Here is an 18236-nt window from a genome sequence, read left to right on the forward strand (position 1 = left end):
GAGTCCATAAGTCCAGAGAAGTGTTTTCTTCAGAACAGTAGGGTAAAGGGGGCTCAAGGTGTGTGCAAAAGGTTGTGAACTAGGCTTTGATCTCGATTTTACACCCACCCCAGCATCCTCTCTTTGTATACTCTGTTGTACAGGATGAACTTGGCCACATCCGATTGAGGCTGGCTGTCAGCTGGCAGGCACGTCTGCCCATTTCAAAAAGCGTGTAAATGAGTTTTGCTTTGTTACAAATCCCCCAGTGACTTGGGCCATTCCAGGGGGCTCGCAATGTAAAAGCAGTCTGAAATGCATCAGTCTGAGACGAGTTGTCAGACCACCTCAAAAAGCATTATCCTGGAAGGCATAAACAAGTGTGAAAAGGCACCGTGGAGGTGAATGACAGAATGGGGCGAAGATGGAAGACCTGAGGAAACTGGGAACGATATCGTTGCCTTTAAACTCGAGGATGGACCTGGCTTATTTTCCTGTCGTGTGTCGGAGGAAGTAGCTGCATCTGCACCCGTGGGGAAAACACTACACCTAGCAGCTGTAAAACTCAAGAGCAAGCATCCCGAACTAGGAGAGCCCTCTGGAGCAGGGGCTCTGCCTTCCTCTAGGTGGATGGCACTGAGTGTGTCAAATGTGAAATAACAACCGCAGACAGACACACACCAAAGCTTTGTTGTTGATCACTGCCTGGCTGTTAACACAGCTGAGGGGACGGCAGGTTTGAATGCTGCAGCTTAAAAAGCTAATTTCCAGAAGGAGCTGCCAATGATTAACAACTGGCTGTCAGCTCAAACAGGTCTTGGTGTTCTGAAATACATTTGGTCTTGAATATTTCAGCACTTCAGCACAGTGGCTGGGAACATTTTATAAGGCACAGTTTGGGCACTGTGACTCCCTCAGTTGGCTGAGAACACCGCAGGCCATTCAAAATAACTCTCATAATACAGAGGGATTGAGCTAGATGTTGATTTTTGGATACTACACGTAGGCTTCAAAATAATGAGATAAGCTTAGTCATGAGTTTTTAAAAACATGTAATAAATGGGTTCTCCTTATTTAACACTGTTTTCTACATTGGCCTTTGCAGCGATGAGAACTAAAAAGTTCTTCCTGAAAACTGAGATTATCACAGAATCTCTTGCCTCCATAACCTGGGGCTTTCAGTAAAATGCTAAATATTGCAGACCTGCAACACTGCGTATGCATGTCAGGAGTAAATAGTATGGTGGCTGCCAGTAGGTCCTGCAGAGTGGCACCAGAGATGCCGAAATTTCCTCCCCCACAATTAAAACATGATTTTGCACATCACTGGATGGGAACAGTTCCTCTGTTAATGGTGGCCACAGCCCGCAGGTAAAAATACGCTGCATGTCTAAACACAAGAAATTGAAGCACCAGAGCAGTCTAGGTGCAGAGTGAAAAGCAAGTGCCCGCCTGTTGCGTGATCTCTTGGCATTTCTGATAAATAGCAGGCTTCTCCATCTCGTGATCCCAGTCTCCCTCCCCCTGCCATTGCACAGGACACAGCATACAGTGCTTCAGTGCTGGGAATACGCACTGGGCCCCAGCCCGGCCCTTATTTCGGTGAGGAAATGAGCAGTGCTTGCTGCAATTCACCCTCAGCAGGAATCTTGATAAATCACACCCAGAAATTTGGAGGCATTTTAAAAAGCAAATGCCATGCTTAAGCAAGTCATTAGCCTGGTGGCAGTGGAAAATTCTCTCAGTAAAATAGATCCAAGCAGCAAGAGAAGCTTCCCTATGTCACCTTGCCCAAACGCTTCGAACTCCCCGGGATGGGTTTGCTTCTCTTGTGTGAAGGCTTACCTAGACAACACCAATTGTTAGTTTTGATGCTAAACTTCATTCAGTAGGAGCCGGAGTAAGAATACCAATTCATTTTTGTAGTGCTGCCGCCACAGTATTGCAGCACTCAAGCCAAACTCCACCACTTAGGATTCACAGCTCAAGTAGGAAAACTTTGCAGTCCCTATGAATGTTGCAGTGGCTCTTAACACCTCTGACTAAAAGTTTCAGAAGTCCTTCTTGTGCTGCTCGGAGAAGCAGGGATCCTGAAAGCCTCTTTTAAAAGTTGAGGTTCCGCTGAAAAAAAGAAAGCCCATTTAAGGCCCAACCTGTTGTGACATTACCTATTTTTTCTTTTATATTGTAAAGGTTTTCACATGAGCCAGACTTATTAATGGCAACGTAGGTGACAACGTAGCTCATTGTCATTGCAGCTTTTGGATTGAATACGAGGCAGTGAGAAGAATGAAACGTTCTCTGTGAATTCTGCAAACTGACCCCTCTCAAATGACTGGACGTACAAAATCCAATATACACCTCAAAGTAAATGTCGCTGGGTAGTTGCCAGAGGCCAAATCATCTTTCCAAAACCCAGATCCAGTACGTCTGTTATGGAAACACTGTATGTGATGTAGCTTGTGGCAAACACTAGACCTTCTGCTTTGTGGTCTTTGACTGCTCAGTAAATGGAGGCTTTGTCATCTTCAGCATCTTTGATTCTTGCCTTATTGGAGACCTTCTACCTGCAGAGGAACAGGGACTTCCCCGCATGCTGTTGGTTCAAACTGCTGCACTGCACAGCAGGATTTTCCAGTTTAGGAACGTATTTACAGCTGGTCCTCACCACTGAAACAGAAATCTGTTCCTTATCCCCTTCTAATAAATAGTTTGCTTTTTTTCTTGCCATGTTAGCTGCTTCTAGAAAAAAATCTCTTCTGCTCACTCAGAGAATCTATTTTGCTTGTATATTCACTTCCACTGTCCTTTCTGTGCTAACTTTTGCAAGTGCAATTTGGTTTCCTTTCTTAGGAATACGACTGGAGAAAATATCAGCCAAGTGGCCTGAGCACGTCTGAACTGCAGATGTTGGCCAGCATGAAGAGGCAGCAGAGTGAAGACTCTGAGGATAACGGGGTCCCACATGGGCTGAGCGCCTCTCAGATTGACACCTGCAATGTCAGCATCAGCACGAGCAGCGACGACACGACAACCTGGAACTCCGGCCTGTCACCCGTGAGTCTGTCCCTTCACTGTACTTCCGTAAAGTTGTGTGAATGGATAACCAATGCCAGTCTCCAGCAGAGGTCCAGTGGGCTCATTTAGTAAGATTTCTGTGGACATGCCTGAAAAGGTAATTCTGATATTGTAGGAATGCACACTTTTAGTAGAATTTAGCCAAGGAAATGTGGTCACTGCACAGAGTTTAAATTCCCTGTGCAGAAAGCGCTCCTCTCGCTTCAGGCCGCAGACAAAAAGAATGCTTTGCCCTCTTCCCCTCGACGCCATTGTTCAAGAAACATAATGTTCCACCCCCACGCACCCCTCCACGGATGTGCTTTCTTTAAAGCTGTAGAGCTGTAGTTTAAATGCAAGGTCAGCTGATAATTTAAAAAACAGCCCCTGCTTTGATTTAATTCAGCTCTGATCTACTTGCTTCTTCCAGTGCTGGAGAAAGAAAAACTGGTCCCCAAATGTGCGCTGCTCCAAGAAGCAGAGGAACATTTGTTATGGTTTGCTGAGAACTTGAATGCCCAAGGTCACAAAATAACATTTCAGCAGCATACAGAGGCACTTAGAGACTCTACTCCAAAGCAAGACCATCTTAGTCCATTTAACATAGTTCTTATTTCATAGTTCGTGAAACAACAGTAAATGCTGAAAGTGGCCTGTGGTTGGGGAAGACTCAGAGCACATCTAATATGGGCAGGCTCGACCCGGGATCAGCTGCACACGGGCACACTGGTTTGCGGTGCGAGGGGGACTGGAACTTGACTGGCTGCCAGTGACCTCCAGGGGCTGCTTGGCACTTGGGGGTTGCTGACATGCAGATCTTTTGTAATGAACAACAGCACGTTCTGCATTGGAGTTTGGTGATAGCCCAGGAAGTCGAGGCTGTTTAATAAATGTACAATTATCCCCATAACAGCCAGATTACAAAGCAGTGTTTGGAGGAGGTCAGAAACGTGGTTTTAATTGTTTAGGACACGTTGATACTGTCATTCCTTGGCGGAGTCCAGTCCAGCTTACCCTTTTCTAGGATTCACTTGATAGACTCAAACATAAGGCGTAACTTTCTGTCCCTACTCATTGGGGTCTCAAGTAAAGGAAAAGACTAGAAGCCTCATTAATTTTTGAGTAGCTTAATTATCAAGAAATGGATAAGAATATGTAGACATGTCAAGTTTGGTTTTACAGGCATTACGTGCTTAAAACAAAAAAGAACTTTTAAAATAAAATGTCCGACTCCAATATTTAGCCAAGCATGATATGAATGCAGAGAGAGTTTGTTTGATCCTAGTGCTTTGATCAAATTCTCTACGCTTCAGACTAATGTCTTCAGTTTAAAAATGTTTAGATATAATAAATTAGTAATTTAAAAGTGTAATTAGATGTAGCTGTGGTTATTCATAAAAGTCTTTCGTGGCCATCTCTCTACATAAATCAAGCCTACAAGGAAATCTATTGGGCTTTGAGAGAGACAGGTTTTTGAAGGTTTTTTAACTTAGGAGCAAATTCAATTAAAAAAAATAATTTCCAACATCTGAAGCTTTCTAAGCCCAGGCAGTCAGTGTGGCCATCTTACCTGTGCAGCCCTGCTCAGGCTCCTGCTCTGGTCTTTGCAAGCTGGGCAGTGGGCCATTAGGATACCTAGGTGCCAAGTGTACTGCCTGTTGCATTTCCAGTTTTGGAAGTGATTTGTAACATTCCTCGGAGATGTGAGATGGAGACCACTAGGATCTGAAATCTACTGTGTATCCACAGAGCCACTGCAGCAAGGGACAGTGGCCTAGCAAGAAATACACCTCTGCCTTGACCAAGAGGAGTCTGTGGACCAGCAAGGTGGCAGTTGATCAGTTGCTGTGACAACTACCAGGGTGCCTTTGGATACTAGTTTTGGGGGTGGATGGGAGTCTTCTAGACACCGTCAGCCACCCCGAGTGTTGGATTGCAGTGCTATATTTGGAAAGAAGCAGGATGATACACTCATATCTCTCTAAGTGCTTTCCAGTCCAGTAGTGTTAGATTGATGTTGTAGCCATGAAGCCATGATGAGCCAGGAATGAGATCTAACTTTATCCCAACCATGCAGTTGGTCCAGTAAAAGGTATCACCCACAAAGATCCTTGCCTCTTCCAGTGCAAAAGTGTCTTAGGGGAATGTCCATCAAAACCTACTTGGGAGGAACCTTTTTAAGTCAGCCAGCCCAAATAACTGGCACCTCTAGCCTGTTGTTAATCTTTAGTACACTTGGTAACCTGGGAAGATCGCAGAAGGGTGGAGGAGCTGATGTTGTGCCGGTATTCAACAGGGGCAAAAGGGCAACACAGTAACTGCAGGACACTTGGCCTGGTAGCTGTTCCAGGCACAGCACAGGAAAAGTGTATATGGCATTCAGTTAATAAAGAATTGAAGAACAGAAATAATGATTGATGCTAGTCAACATAAGCTTATAGAAAACAGGTCTGGTCAAGCAATAGGTTTCATTTTTGGAGAAGAAGAGTTGATAAAGGGAGTTGCTTAGACAGAACCTGCTGATGTGTGTGTAACACAGGAGTGGCCAACCCCCTTGGCCCCACGGGAAGCTGGAGACCCTGGACTCGGGCAGGCAGGTTGCAGGAGGGTGATGGTGGTCTCCACTGCCTGGGTTGCAGAGCCGCAGTAACACACTGGCTTCGGCAGCTGCTGCAACTTAACCACTTGCCAGCCGCCAGTTGGACAGTCCTGGTACAGAGCATCTGACCTAGTGTCATGTAATACCCTGTTAAAAATGAACAGTGCCAGGATCAATAAAGCATATGCTGAATTGCTGAGGACCTGGAACCTGAGAGATGTTGCTGGGGATCAGCATCGAATAAAGGCATTTGCAGTGGGGCTCTGCAGGAAAGCATTCCAGACCTGATGATAGTCAACATTTTCATCAGCAATCGCTGCTGCATGGGAGGTCGGACTATGATCTGATGGCTCCTTCTGGCCTTAAACTCGATGACTCCTTGATCTAATTTCATAGAACTGCCAGGCAGAGTTTTAATTGAGCCTCAACATTAAGCACATCTCAGGTGTGCTGTGTGGGCTGCCCCGTGGGCAATCTGAGTAGCAGAGAGATTAACAGTCAGCCTATTTGGAGTCCATGTGGAGTCCCCTTCCGTGACGAGCAGATTGTGTTTGCAGGCCACTGCCCCCGAGCCCCTCCTGCCTCATCCCTGCACAGCCCAGCAGTGAAGCCAAAGGTGAATCATGCCCTGGATGCAGGAAGGCCGTCTTTGGCTAAGGCTCCATTTCATATTGAAGTTCAGAATTTACATAACTAAAAGGCCGTTTGTCTTCACTCCAGGACTGAGCGCCAGAACTGGGAATCACTCATCACTCCAGCCGGCTCTGCGGGAGCTGCAGGACTGCTGGAAATCAGCCCCTTGATAAAAGTTGTATGTAGACTGTGGAGCAGCAACAGCATATCTGCAGCCATCTTCTGTTTTTACACAGCAGCAGGGGTTGCATGATGTATAGAAAATGAATAAGAATAACCCAGCTATTCTGTTTTAAAAAATTAAGGGCAATTTGAAAAATTGTTTCTGGCTGTTATTAACCTTGAGAGATTACTTGCATTTCCAGGTGGTATCTTTCCATTAATTTAAAGCAATAACATCCTTTCCTCTCTATTAAATCCAGCTCTGACTAAAAGTTAGGGGGGGCGGGTTGTTCTAAAAACTGGTTAATTTTATATAACCTCTCTGTCCCTCTGTGTAATCTATAGCAACAGCACCACCAGAAGGCAGATCATTGTTTATCTTTTATCTCTAGAATACACTTTATTTCCTATAAAGCAATACTGTGTATAGGTAGATTGTACAGCAAGCATATGTATCAAAGAAATATTTTACATGTAACATGTTTTCTGTGACTAAATTTTCCATCATTTGCAGCTTCATTAAAATGCCCATGTATTTTTGGCTTAAATGAGGTTCAGAAATCCTTCTGAACAGCAAAGATATATAGATCATATAGTTGAGCTGCAGTTGGAACAGATGAACAGATGTTCTTATACAACTATAAAAATGATATACTAAAAACTGTATTTTATAGCCAATGATAGTTTACTGAGAACTGAAATGTAATATCGCTGCTGTCAGGAGAAATTGTTGAAATATAAGTTATTTAGCAGCTGTTCTAAACTATGACAGCCCAAAAGGAATAAAATAGCTTTGGGTACAGTACATTACACAGCATAGCTGTCAACTGTAGATATATTAAAAAATGCATTTTACCTTGAAGGTGAATTCTAAAGGTTTATAAAATGTGAAAAATTAAAAGTTAATTGCACTCCCAATCAGCATCAAAATACATATTTAGAATTAAACCTTTTAAATGTTTGTGAAATGAAATTTTTACAGTGCATCTCATCTGACCATTTTCTTTGAAACCAAGAGCTGCCGTGCTAGCTTTGCTGGTATGAAATGCAAAATTTTCTCTATGAACGACAATAGTAGAGTTATATAATCATACCTATAACATATAGGTAAATGATACTTTAATATCACGCTCCACCGTGTATATATATGCTGTACAGTTCATATAAATGTATCATATGTGAGTGTTTATGCTATAACTGAAACTGTAGAACGAAGAGGGAAGTCTTATATTTAAATTTTACTTTTATGCAATTAGGGGCTGACTGCCCTTTTTGAATTTTAACCACAAAGGAAGACTAAAAAAGTCTAATATCAGATATTACAACAATCTCTTCCCATGTGTCATCTACTTGACACAAGACACGAACATTTGCAAGGTGTTGTCTTACTGCTGTTTCCTCTGTCTTCCACAGCCTGTCAATCAAGGTCGTCACTACCAGAAAGAAATGAACCCACTTTCCCATTCCAACCCACGGTGAGATTCCATTTATAGCGCAGGCAGTGACAATTCGATTAGATGCTTCTGAATAGTAAGTGCAGCGTTCTGTGATTGAAACTTCACTCTCTTTCCATTGTTACCTCTTCATGGAGCGTTCTGCTCCCGCTTTGGTTTTCAGTAACTTTCCACAAGGCAGTTAGTCTGCATTGGCCCAGGATGCAAGGCAGAGCTCTGCTGCACATAGCCGTCATCTAGTGTCACATACTTATCAATGTAGAGCCTGTTCTGTGCTATGTGACTCGGGAGCCTGCCCCCCATCACACTGCCTCACCTACCAGGACTGGATTTGTTTGAGTATTTGTGCATGTCTCTCACAGTTGAGGAACCTGAATGGTCATGAATGGGGCGTGTGTTTAATACTACCCAGGAGGATGACACCGTCAGGATAGGAGAATTTTTACGCATGCTCAGGGGTCATGGCAGATGGGGCTTGTCTATGATGTGTACTAACTGCGCAGATTGGCAGTTGTTTCTGTTCCCCATCAGCAGTAAGAGTCCCATTGGGACCTTTTTATTTTTGACTGGAGCTGAGAAAGAACCAGTTGTCCACCATCTGCGTCTGTGTGACTGATCGCAGTTCAGTTGGCACTCCTCCTGTAAGCCTTTGCTGGGACTGGAGTGCAGTAACAAACCATTCTGCCCAGTTTTCGTTCTGTTCAGGTTTCTGTGTGTGCTTGGCTGCATTTTATACACAGAAACACACACAGATTTCATCTAATAGGCATGGAGTTAACATATTAAGCTAACACACTCTGAAAGGTGAGTCGTTTATCTAGCCCAGGGGTGCCAAAGGTGCAGCCTGCAGTGCTCGAGAGCTGACCCGCAGTGCACGTGGCGCCTGCTGGACCAGCCCCATGCACCAGGCCCCGACCGTGTGCTGTACACAGTGCCTGCTCTGCCCAGTCTGGAACCCATGCTGCATACGGTGTAGGTCCCAGACTGGCTGGAGCAGGTTCTGTGCAAACTGGATCTGGCATGGCGGAGGAGAAGGGGTGCCTGTGGGCCTGATCTGACCTGCAGGGTTGGCCCTGTGCCACATATCCAGCCCACAGACTGACCCAGCATCTCTTGTCCGGCCCGTAGGACTTTGACACCCCAGTGTAGTCCAGCCCCCTGCTCAAGGCAATGTCATCTCTGCCTGAACCATCGCAGACAAAGGCTTGCCTGACCTACACTTCAAACAAGCTTCAAACAAAAGATTCCACGGCCTCTCTAGGCAATCTGTTTCTGTGCTTAAATACCTTCATAGATAAAGTTCTTGTAAATATCTAACCTAAATCTCTTTTTAGAAGTTAAGCCCATTACTTCTGTCCCTGTGAACACAGAAAACAATTGACTGCCCTTTTTTTTTATAACAACCCCTCCTGTATTTGAAGAGTATTATCAAATTCCTCCTCAGTCTTCCCTTGTCTAGATTAAATAATTCCAGTCCTTCCAGTCTTTCCTTATATATAGATCTCTTAATTATTTTTGTGACTATCCTCCCTGAACTCTTCTGCTTTGTCCATGCCCTAACTGAAATGCGCTGCCCAAAACTTGACATGGTATTTCAGGTACTGTCTCACCGTTTCAATGGAAAAATCACTCCAGTCATTTCTGGTGACTGCATATGACACTCCTGTTAATGCCTCCCTGTGGGCTGTTGTCTTTTCTGCAGAAGTATTGCCCTAAAAACTCATAAGCCCCTGACAGACATTATACTTAGAATGTGATTAACTGGTTAATCGTGCCTTAAATAATAACCTGGCTGCAGAGTCATGCATATTTTGTGTAATAGCTGTGTGGCTGGTTCCCATCATACCTAAAATTATGTATGGCCGGGATCAGCTGATCAGTGCCCCCAGGCTCATGAGCACATGGGAGCCCTTGAGTCAGCACTCCTGAGGCTGGGAGTGTGGATCCCCTGCCTGGCTTGCTACTTGCTGGTGCGAGGAGAGCGCCGGATCATGATCCCAGGCTCCGTCTGCACTGACAGCTTGGAGCAAGGGGGATCTGATCCCTAACCACAGTTGCGCCGCCTGTCTTGTATGTGTAGCATGGGAGGAAGCACAACTGTTGGGGTCACACATCAAATCCCATTGTGCCTTTAAAGCTAGAGGCAGAAGGTACTCATAAACCAGTTTAAGTGATCAGAAACTGGTTTAAACCTGTAACAGAACAAAAGTTCAGTGCACATAAACCAGCTTCAAAATGGCCAAAACTGGTTTAAGATAAATCTGGTTGAATGTGGTATCAGACTTAACTGATTGAGGTCAAACTGGTTTATGGCACTTCTGTCCCAAACCCCTTCCCGGTTTAAGTTAAATCAGAGTCCCCCAGCATCCCAGCATGCTATGCAGCCCTGGGCTGGGCTGTGCTGTCTGCTCCAGAGAGCAGGGCTGGCCCTGCCCCTCTGCTCTCTAGCCGAAGCAGTGAGAACTGGCTGACAAGGGGTGGGGGTGGGAAACCTGGCTGGGGATTGGATGTGCATTGTGACTGTTCTGTCCTAAGTGCACCGTTTTGCACTTATCCATGTTGAATTGCTTCCTATTTCTCAGACTTTTTCCAATGTATCAAGGCCATTTTAAATCCTAATCCTGTTCTCTAATGTATTCGCTACTCTACTCGGCTTGGAGTCGTCTGCCAGTGTATAAAGTGCACATTCATTTCTATCTTCCAAGTCATTAGTGAACAGGACTGGACCCAGGGCAGCTGCCCTCTGAGCCACACTTGAAACCTTCTCCCTGTGTGACAGTGACCCATTGCCGACTACCTCTGAGTACAGATATCCAACCAGTAAGGCACTTGCCTTGCAGCCATTTATTTGGCTTGTCACCTCGCCAGAGCAGGAAATCAGGTTAGGCAGGCATGACAGGCTCTTGCTAAATCCATGGTATCTGCTCCTTACCACCTTGTTATCGTCTAGGTGTTTACAAATAGTTTGTTTGAGGGTGTGCTCCAATATCTTCCTAGGTATCAAAGTTAAACTGACCAGCTTGTAATTTCCTGAGCCTCCTTTTTTTTAAAGATGGCACTACGCTTGTCCTTTTCCAGTATTCTGGAAAATCCAAGTTGCTACTGGCCTTGGCTGCTGTTTAATCTGCCAAACAGAGTTGTGTAGAATTTTTTAGAAAATCATTTTTGAGAAATGCAGGCAATCAAAGTATTTGTAAAAAGACTGACTTGTAACTACCTCATAAATTCAGTAGCTCTTATGAACTGCCAGAAAGGCATTAGTAGGCTGTAAATATAGCTGATGACCAAATTATGAGGTCAGCTTACATCATGATATGAAAACTGGAGGAGAGGCATGTAATACATTAGCAGTTTATAGTTTGTGACTGGAATCAACAACATTTTTACACTTCACTTAAAATAGACAACTGAGAAATATTGTTCACGGGGGCAGGGGGCAAAAGCTGTAAGTAAAGGAACAGGGAGATCTCATTACTGGTGAATCTAAAATAACAGGAGTCCCAACTCTGCCTAACTCTGCCTTAACATTACATTTAACAAATAGGATGATACCTTTCCGCTGCCCTCAGCTTGGAATGAATTCACCTTCCAAGTACAAGTCCTGGGAACTGCAACCCACCGTGCATCTAACTGGTTACTGTTTTAGCTGTCTTATCCTCTTATCTTGAATACCAACCACAGTTTTCACAGCCCCCCAGTGCAGACACAGCAAGCACAGCAACATCCAGATATCTTAATCCCAGTAAGACTGAGAGATTTAGGAGAGTTGTTAGTGTCTTAAAAGCCTAAAGGAAGTCATCGATCTCCCAAAAAGTCTAGTTAGGCCATGGAAGTCTGGCAAACCTACCGTGGGTTGTTGGGTGCTGCTGGTGTGACCAAGGCTCCAGTCGGAGGGCCCATCCATGAGTTCACTACACGGACCAGCCGGGGCTTGGATCTTCAGAGGTTCCATCGAGTCCTGCGGGGTTTGCAAGAGCCCCTCCATGCTTGTGTACAATAAGTGTGTACAATCACCCGTATGATTAGAGACTTGCATGGCAAGCCATACAGCTGAGGGACTTGGGTCTCCTCAGCCTAAAAAAGAGAAGGTTGAGAGGGGATTTGGTAGCAGCTTACCACTACATCAGAGGAGTACCTCAAGTGCCTGCGAACAGTTGTTCACCAGGGTGCCCTTGGGGTAAACCAGGAGTAATGGCCACAAACTGCTGGAAGACCATTTCAGGCTTAGCACTAGGAAAAACTTCTTCACAGTCAGGGTGTCCTTCCAGAGGTGGGGCAATCACCTAGCCTGGAGATCTTCAAGAGACCGGACGGTCACCTGACCCCAGCAGTCTTTCCTGCCTAGTGCAGGGGGCTGGACCCGATGCTCTTGCAAGGTCCCTTCCAGCCCTTGACATCTGTGAATCTAATTGAAGTTGCAGATGCCTTGGCTGCACTCTTCCCCATTGCACTTCTGCTCTGACCTCATAGGTTGTGTTCATCTTGGCCTTTCTTTCTAACGTTTAGAAATAAGAAAAGCCCCAAACTGAGCCAGTTTGGAGAAAAACCAGTCAAGTTATGAAGTGTATACTAAATGCCCAAATGGAATGGCTGAGGCAATCTACATCAGCATTTTGTCTAGATTTATATTTTATCTATAAAATGTGTCAGCTGTGTATTACAGTGTAAAGACTTGGTAACTTTGCCATTTGTGGGTGTGATATAAACTTTCTTGTATCTATAATTGCCTGATAAGGGCCTGCAGCCCTTGACAAATGATTAATAGCCATTGACCTCCCTTCACATTGGCACAGGGTAGGCTGACTAAAGCAAGCTGTCTTGTCATTACAACCTCCATGTGTAGCATAGGACTGATCGGGTTGTCGTCATTTTTCTTTCCTCAACAATCTCAAATATTTTCATAAGTAAGCATGAGTTTTTTTACTCCTTTCCACTAGAAGCAGATAAATAGCATAAAGATCAATAAATTAGCAGAGGTTATATTTCACACAGGCTCCAGTTGTTTAATCTTATAACAAAGTTCTGTAGTTTTGGAATTGGTATCTGTCAAAAAACATTTTTGTTGTATTAATTTGCAAATCAGAATGTTTTAAAAAGTTAATAACTTCAAAAGATTAGGAAGGAGTCATGTACCTTTTCCTAAAAAGAGCAGAACTACAATCTGTAATCATTACTTAATCCCAGCATGTGATTTTTCTAATTTTTGTTATCATAGCTGTCTATAGTGGCTTCAGTAATGAATCACAAAAATGGATAAGCTACTTTGTATAACAGAATTCATTTTTAGCTTTGTTTCAGCCTTCAGCATTGGAGTCTTTTGGTGAAAGGAATATATGAATCTTGGAATCGTAATTAGAGGAAATTTTAAAGATTGGAAGAGGGCCACTGTGGTGCCTATCTTCAAGAAAGGGAGGAAAGTGGATCTCATAGTTTCATAGTTTCATAGTAGCTAGAGTCGGAAGGGACCTAGGTAGATCATCTAGTCCGACCCCCTGCCTTAGCAGGAAAGAGCACCGGGGTCAGATGACCCCGGCAAGGTGCTCATCTAACTTCCTTTTAAAAATCCCCAGGCTCGGAGCCTGCACCACTTCCCCTGGAAGCTGGTTCCAGGCCCTAGCCACCCTGACTGTGAAGTAGCGCCTCCTAATATCTAATCTAAACTTACCCTCCGCCAGTTTGTGACCGTTATTCCTGGTCACTCCTGGCAGCGCACGGGGGAACAGGGACTCCCCCAATACCTGCTGATCCCCCCTGACCAGTTTGTAGCAGGCCACAAGGTCCCCCCTTAGCCTTCTCTTGTGGAGGCTAAACAGGTTCAGGTCCCGTAGCCTATCCTCATAAGGCCTGCCCTGCTGACCCCTGATCATACGAGTGGCCCTCCTCTGAACTCTTTCCATATTGTCCACGTCCCTCTTGAAGTGTGGCGCCCAGAACTGGACGCAGTACTCCAGCTGCGGCCTGACCAGTGCCGCATAGAGGGGGAGGATCACCTCCCTGGACCTGCTCGAGATGCATCTGTGGATGCATGATAGGGTACGATTGGCCTTCTTGACTGCCTCCCCACACTGCCGGCCCATGTTCATCGTGGAGTCAATGACGACTCCAAGATCCTTTTCCGTCTCCGTGCTGGCAAGAGGAGAGTTCCCCAACCTGTAAGTGTGGTGCCGGTTCTTCCTCCCCATGTGCAACACCTTGCACTTATCAGTGTTAAACCCCATCCTATTCTCATCCGCCCACCGTTGCAACCTGTCAAGGTCAGCTTGTAGCCTATTGCACCCTTCTAGTGCACCCACATCCCCCCACATCTTAGTGTCATCAGCAAACTTGAACAGGGTGCTTTCTACCCCCTCATCCAAGTCACTGATGAAGATGTTGAACAGTGCAGGCCCGAGGACCGAGCCCTGCGGAACCCCACTGCCCACATCCTTCCAGGTCGAGAAGAACCCATCCACTACCACCCTCTGGGTGCGGCCCTCCAACCAGTTGGCGACCCATTTGACCATGTGGGCATCGACACCACAGTCTCTCAGCTTTTTGATGAGGACAGGGTGAGAGACAGTGTCGAAAGCCTTCCGGAAGTCCAAAAAGACTACATCCACAGCAACCCCTGCGTCTAATGATTTGCGTCTAAGGATCTGGCAAACTACAGGCCCATCAGCCTGACCTCTATCCCAGGGAAGATCTTAGAAAAGATTATTAAAGAGGCCATTCTCAATGGACTGACCGACCCCAACATACTGAGGGATAGCCAGCACGGGTTTGTTGCTTGACCAATCTCATCTCCTTTTACGACCAGGTGACCTATCACCTGGACAAGGGGGAAGAGATTGATGTCATATATCTTGAGTTCAAAAAAACCTTAGATCTGGTATCCCATGATCACCTCTTGGCGAAACTAGCTAACTGCAGCCTCGGGTCCACCACGATCTGCTGGCTGGGGAATTGGCTCCGTGGTCGGACCCAGAGGGTGGTGGTTGACCGGAGCCAATCGTCTTGGTGCGCTGTGACCAGTGGGGTCCCCTAAGGCACTGTCCTTGGACCCATATTGTTCAACATCTTTATTAATGATGTGGACACTGGAGTCAGGAGCAGACTGGCCAAGTTCGCCAATGACACCAAACTTTGGGGCAAAGCATCCACACCAGAAGATAGGCGGGTGATCCAGGCTGACCTGGACAGGCTCAGCAAATGGGCGGACAAGAACCTGATGGTGTTTAACACCAAAAAATGCAAGGTCCTCCACCTTGGGAGGAAAAACCTGCAGCATCCTTATAGACTTGGCAGTGCTACACTGACTAGCACTATGGATGAAAGGGACTTGGGGGTCAGGATTGACCACAAGATGAACATGAGCCTGCAATGTGATGCTGCAGCTAGTAAAGCAAGCAAAACGCTGGCTTGCATCCATAGATGCTTCTCAAGCAAATCCCAGGACATCATTCTCCCCTTGTACTCGGCCTTGGTGAGGCCACAGCTGGAGTATCCTGTTTTGGGCCCTACAAGTCAAAAAGGATGTGGAGAAGCTCAAGAGAGTCCAGAGAAGAGCTACACGCATGATCAGAGGTCAGGAAAACAGACCTTACGACGACAGGCTGAGCGCCATGGGGCTCTTTAGCCTGGAAAAGCGCATGCTCGGGGGTGACCTGATGGCCATCTATGTTTATCAGGGGTGACCACCAGGATCTGGGGGAACATTTGTTCACCAGAGCGCCCCAAGGGATGACAAGATCAAATGGTCACAAACTCCGCCGCGACCATTTCAGGCTGGACATAATGAAGAACGTCTTTTACTGTCCGAGCCCCCAAGGTCTGGAATAGCCTGCCACCAAAGGCAGTTCAAGCACCCACTTCGAATGCCTTCAAGAGACATTTGGATGTTCATCTTTTTGGGATCCTTTGACCCCAGCTGACTTCCTGCCCCTGGAGCAGGGGGCTGGACTCGATCTTCTGAGGTCCCTTCCAGCCCTAATGTCTATAGAATCTATGAACAGGAAACACTTGCTGACTTGTACTTCTATTCAAACTAAGGGGGCACCTCTGCTACCTGTTGAAAAAGTGTGGGTTAGGGGCTAAAGCTCCTGGAGATCTAGGTTTCATTCCTGGTGTCTGTGTGTGCGTAGATAAATCATTTTAATTGAGGACCTAGGAAACAGACATAATACTTAAGTCGCAGGGGCTGGTTAGTGAAATGTGTTTAATATTCATAAGCTATTCTGCCATCCTAAAAAAGAAGACACTTCTATGGCAAGTATGCATTTATTTATTTTACTTACCTGACACTTCCGAAAAATGTCATTACATATTGTCACATATCACCTGCAGTTCTGATCATACAACCCCATTCAGGAGTTTATAACTCAGTATAAAAGTTAATTCTGGGTTTAACCATTTCCACAGTAAAGTAACTTGGAGGTGAATGAAGTCAGTAGATAAATATTCTGTTCTAGTGTCTAAAAGAAAGGGAGGAAATAAGAGAGGCTATTCTCTAATACATCTGTCAGTATAGCTGTCGATTCCTCTTGCCCACCATTTGTATGGTTGTTTCTCATTTTCTTTGACTAAAAGTTCCTGTCATGGAGTTCTCTTCTGCGTGCCTCATTTCTGAAGACATCAGTGTTTGCCCCTATCACCCAGTCCGGGATCTACAAGGGCCACATTTCTCCAGGAAGGGTGCAAAACTGCTATGCCTGAATTGCAGTTCAAGCACTCTTGTCCATCCTAGGCAGTGACAACCAAACAGACCTCTGCCTCACAGGCTCATGCTCTCAAATTGTACCGCTGAGAGATGCAGAAAAATTCAACTCCCTTGAAATTCAGTGCAGTAAAAAAGGATTTTCGACATCACATGTATTTGTACTACAGCACATCTGCACCCTGTAGAAGTCATACGAAAAATGGTTCTCACCCGCTTCTAAGCAAGGACTTGGTTGCAGAATACCTCAAGGTTGAAAATGCAAGCTAACAAATGAACTCAGCAAACAAAGCAGCACATTCATTTTTATGATTCATTACAAGAGCCAAGTCCTACAGCTTCATTACTTTTACAAAACAGACAACATTACATTATGAAGTATTATAAAAGTACACTGCAGTTGTCACAATAAGAGAACAGGGATAATGTATCACAAAAGGCACACTGCTCTTTCGTGTTGCTTGTTCACTCAGTCTACTCAGCCACAATGCACAGTCATTTGCAGTGGGTCATCTTGTTGTTAATCTGAATTAGGAAGGATCTGCTGCACTTGTCACACCTTAGCACACACACAGGGCCAACATGTAGAAAGTGTTCATGCATTTGACTGTGGCACAGTCCAGATGGAAGCCCTTAGCAGGATTGACCTCTTCCCTGCTCCTGCAGTATCTGCCTCCTCTCTCCCAGGCAGTCCCTCCCTGGGGTTGTGGTAACGGGTTCTCTGCGTCCCTCTGTCACAACCCCAGTTCTTCAGAATTGTACCCGATGTTTCACTCTTTCTCCCTTGCTGAAACCTCTTGACCTGTCTGCCCTCTCTCAGTTATTACTTAGCTCCATGAAGCAGTGGTGCATCTATTTGGTCTCTCTGCAAGACGGTGTCACAGTAAAACACAGCTGTATTGTTTCAGTAACCGGCTACACTCTAAACAGCTTCTTTCTGTTACTTAGACTTTCGTGTCATGTGGCGCCATAAGAGTGGAGGATGCTGTCGCTGCTCTCTGTCAGCAGTGAGCTAGACTTGTGCCAGGCTAAGAGTACAGAGAGACCCACGCTTTCTGGGACATGGTGATGTCTGGGTATGTCGCTGGAGGGCTGTGACAGTGCTATTTACAGCTCGTGCACTCTTCGGCTACGTACAGATGTGGGGGAAAAAACCAACAGTGCTTTACTTTCAGCTTGGCACACCCACAAGAGGAACTGCATCAGTTTGACCCGCCTTGCCCAGCATCTGTATAGCTTATGCACTTCCGCAGGGCTTTTTGGGATTTGTATCTAACAGCTGATTGAATCAGCATATTGAGTCAAATAGCTGACTGAACCAGCTATTACATAAAAGTGCCAAAAAGCCCTGCTGAAACACGTGAGCTATGCAGACACTGGGCAAGCCGAGTCAAACTGAAGTGATTTCTCTTCCAGTGAAGCACTGTTGGTTTGGTTTTTTTTTCTTTTTTTTTGGGGGGGGGGGAGGTGGCGGGGGTTCCCATATCTGTCAGCACCCTTTATTCATATATATCAGGCCAACAATTTGCCGAAGCACAGGCCAGAGGTCTACCTTCAGGACTTTTCAGAAACATGGCACAGCATGAAACCTCATGGCTGTCGTATGCAAAACCCCGAGAAGCAGGCATCAGCAGCTTCCCGTCCAACTCAGAGAGGGAAT

The 18236-nt window shown here is 45.5% G+C and overlaps 1 protein-coding gene and 1 long non-coding RNA gene across 6 annotated transcripts in view; one reads left to right on the plus strand and one right to left on the minus strand.

The window, feature by feature from the left end:
• The window catches only part of CFAP20DC (CFAP20 domain containing), a 121278-nt gene that overhangs the window by 84806 nt on the left and 18236 nt on the right, over positions 1-18236 (plus strand). For all 5 annotated transcript variants that reach the window (XM_090021424.1, XM_090021422.1, XM_090021421.1 and 2 more), the window contains 2 exons: positions 2833-3036; positions 7844-7905. In XM_090021424.1, the coding sequence (XP_089877550.1) occupies positions 2833-3036; positions 7844-7905 (266 nt within the window). The remainder of the gene's footprint in view (positions 1-2832; positions 3037-7843; positions 7906-18236) is intronic.
• Positions 1-18236, minus strand: part of LOC149855968 (uncharacterized) — a 228096-nt gene that overhangs the window by 66895 nt on the left and 142965 nt on the right. The window lies entirely within an intron of this gene.

The sequence above is a fragment of the Crocodylus siamensis genome, chromosome 11 (genome assembly GCF_052110815.1).
Source record: "Crocodylus siamensis isolate JL-2025a chromosome 11, ASM5211081v1, whole genome shotgun sequence".
In the NCBI taxonomy this organism is placed as follows: Eukaryota; Metazoa; Chordata; order Crocodylia; family Crocodylidae; genus Crocodylus; species Crocodylus siamensis.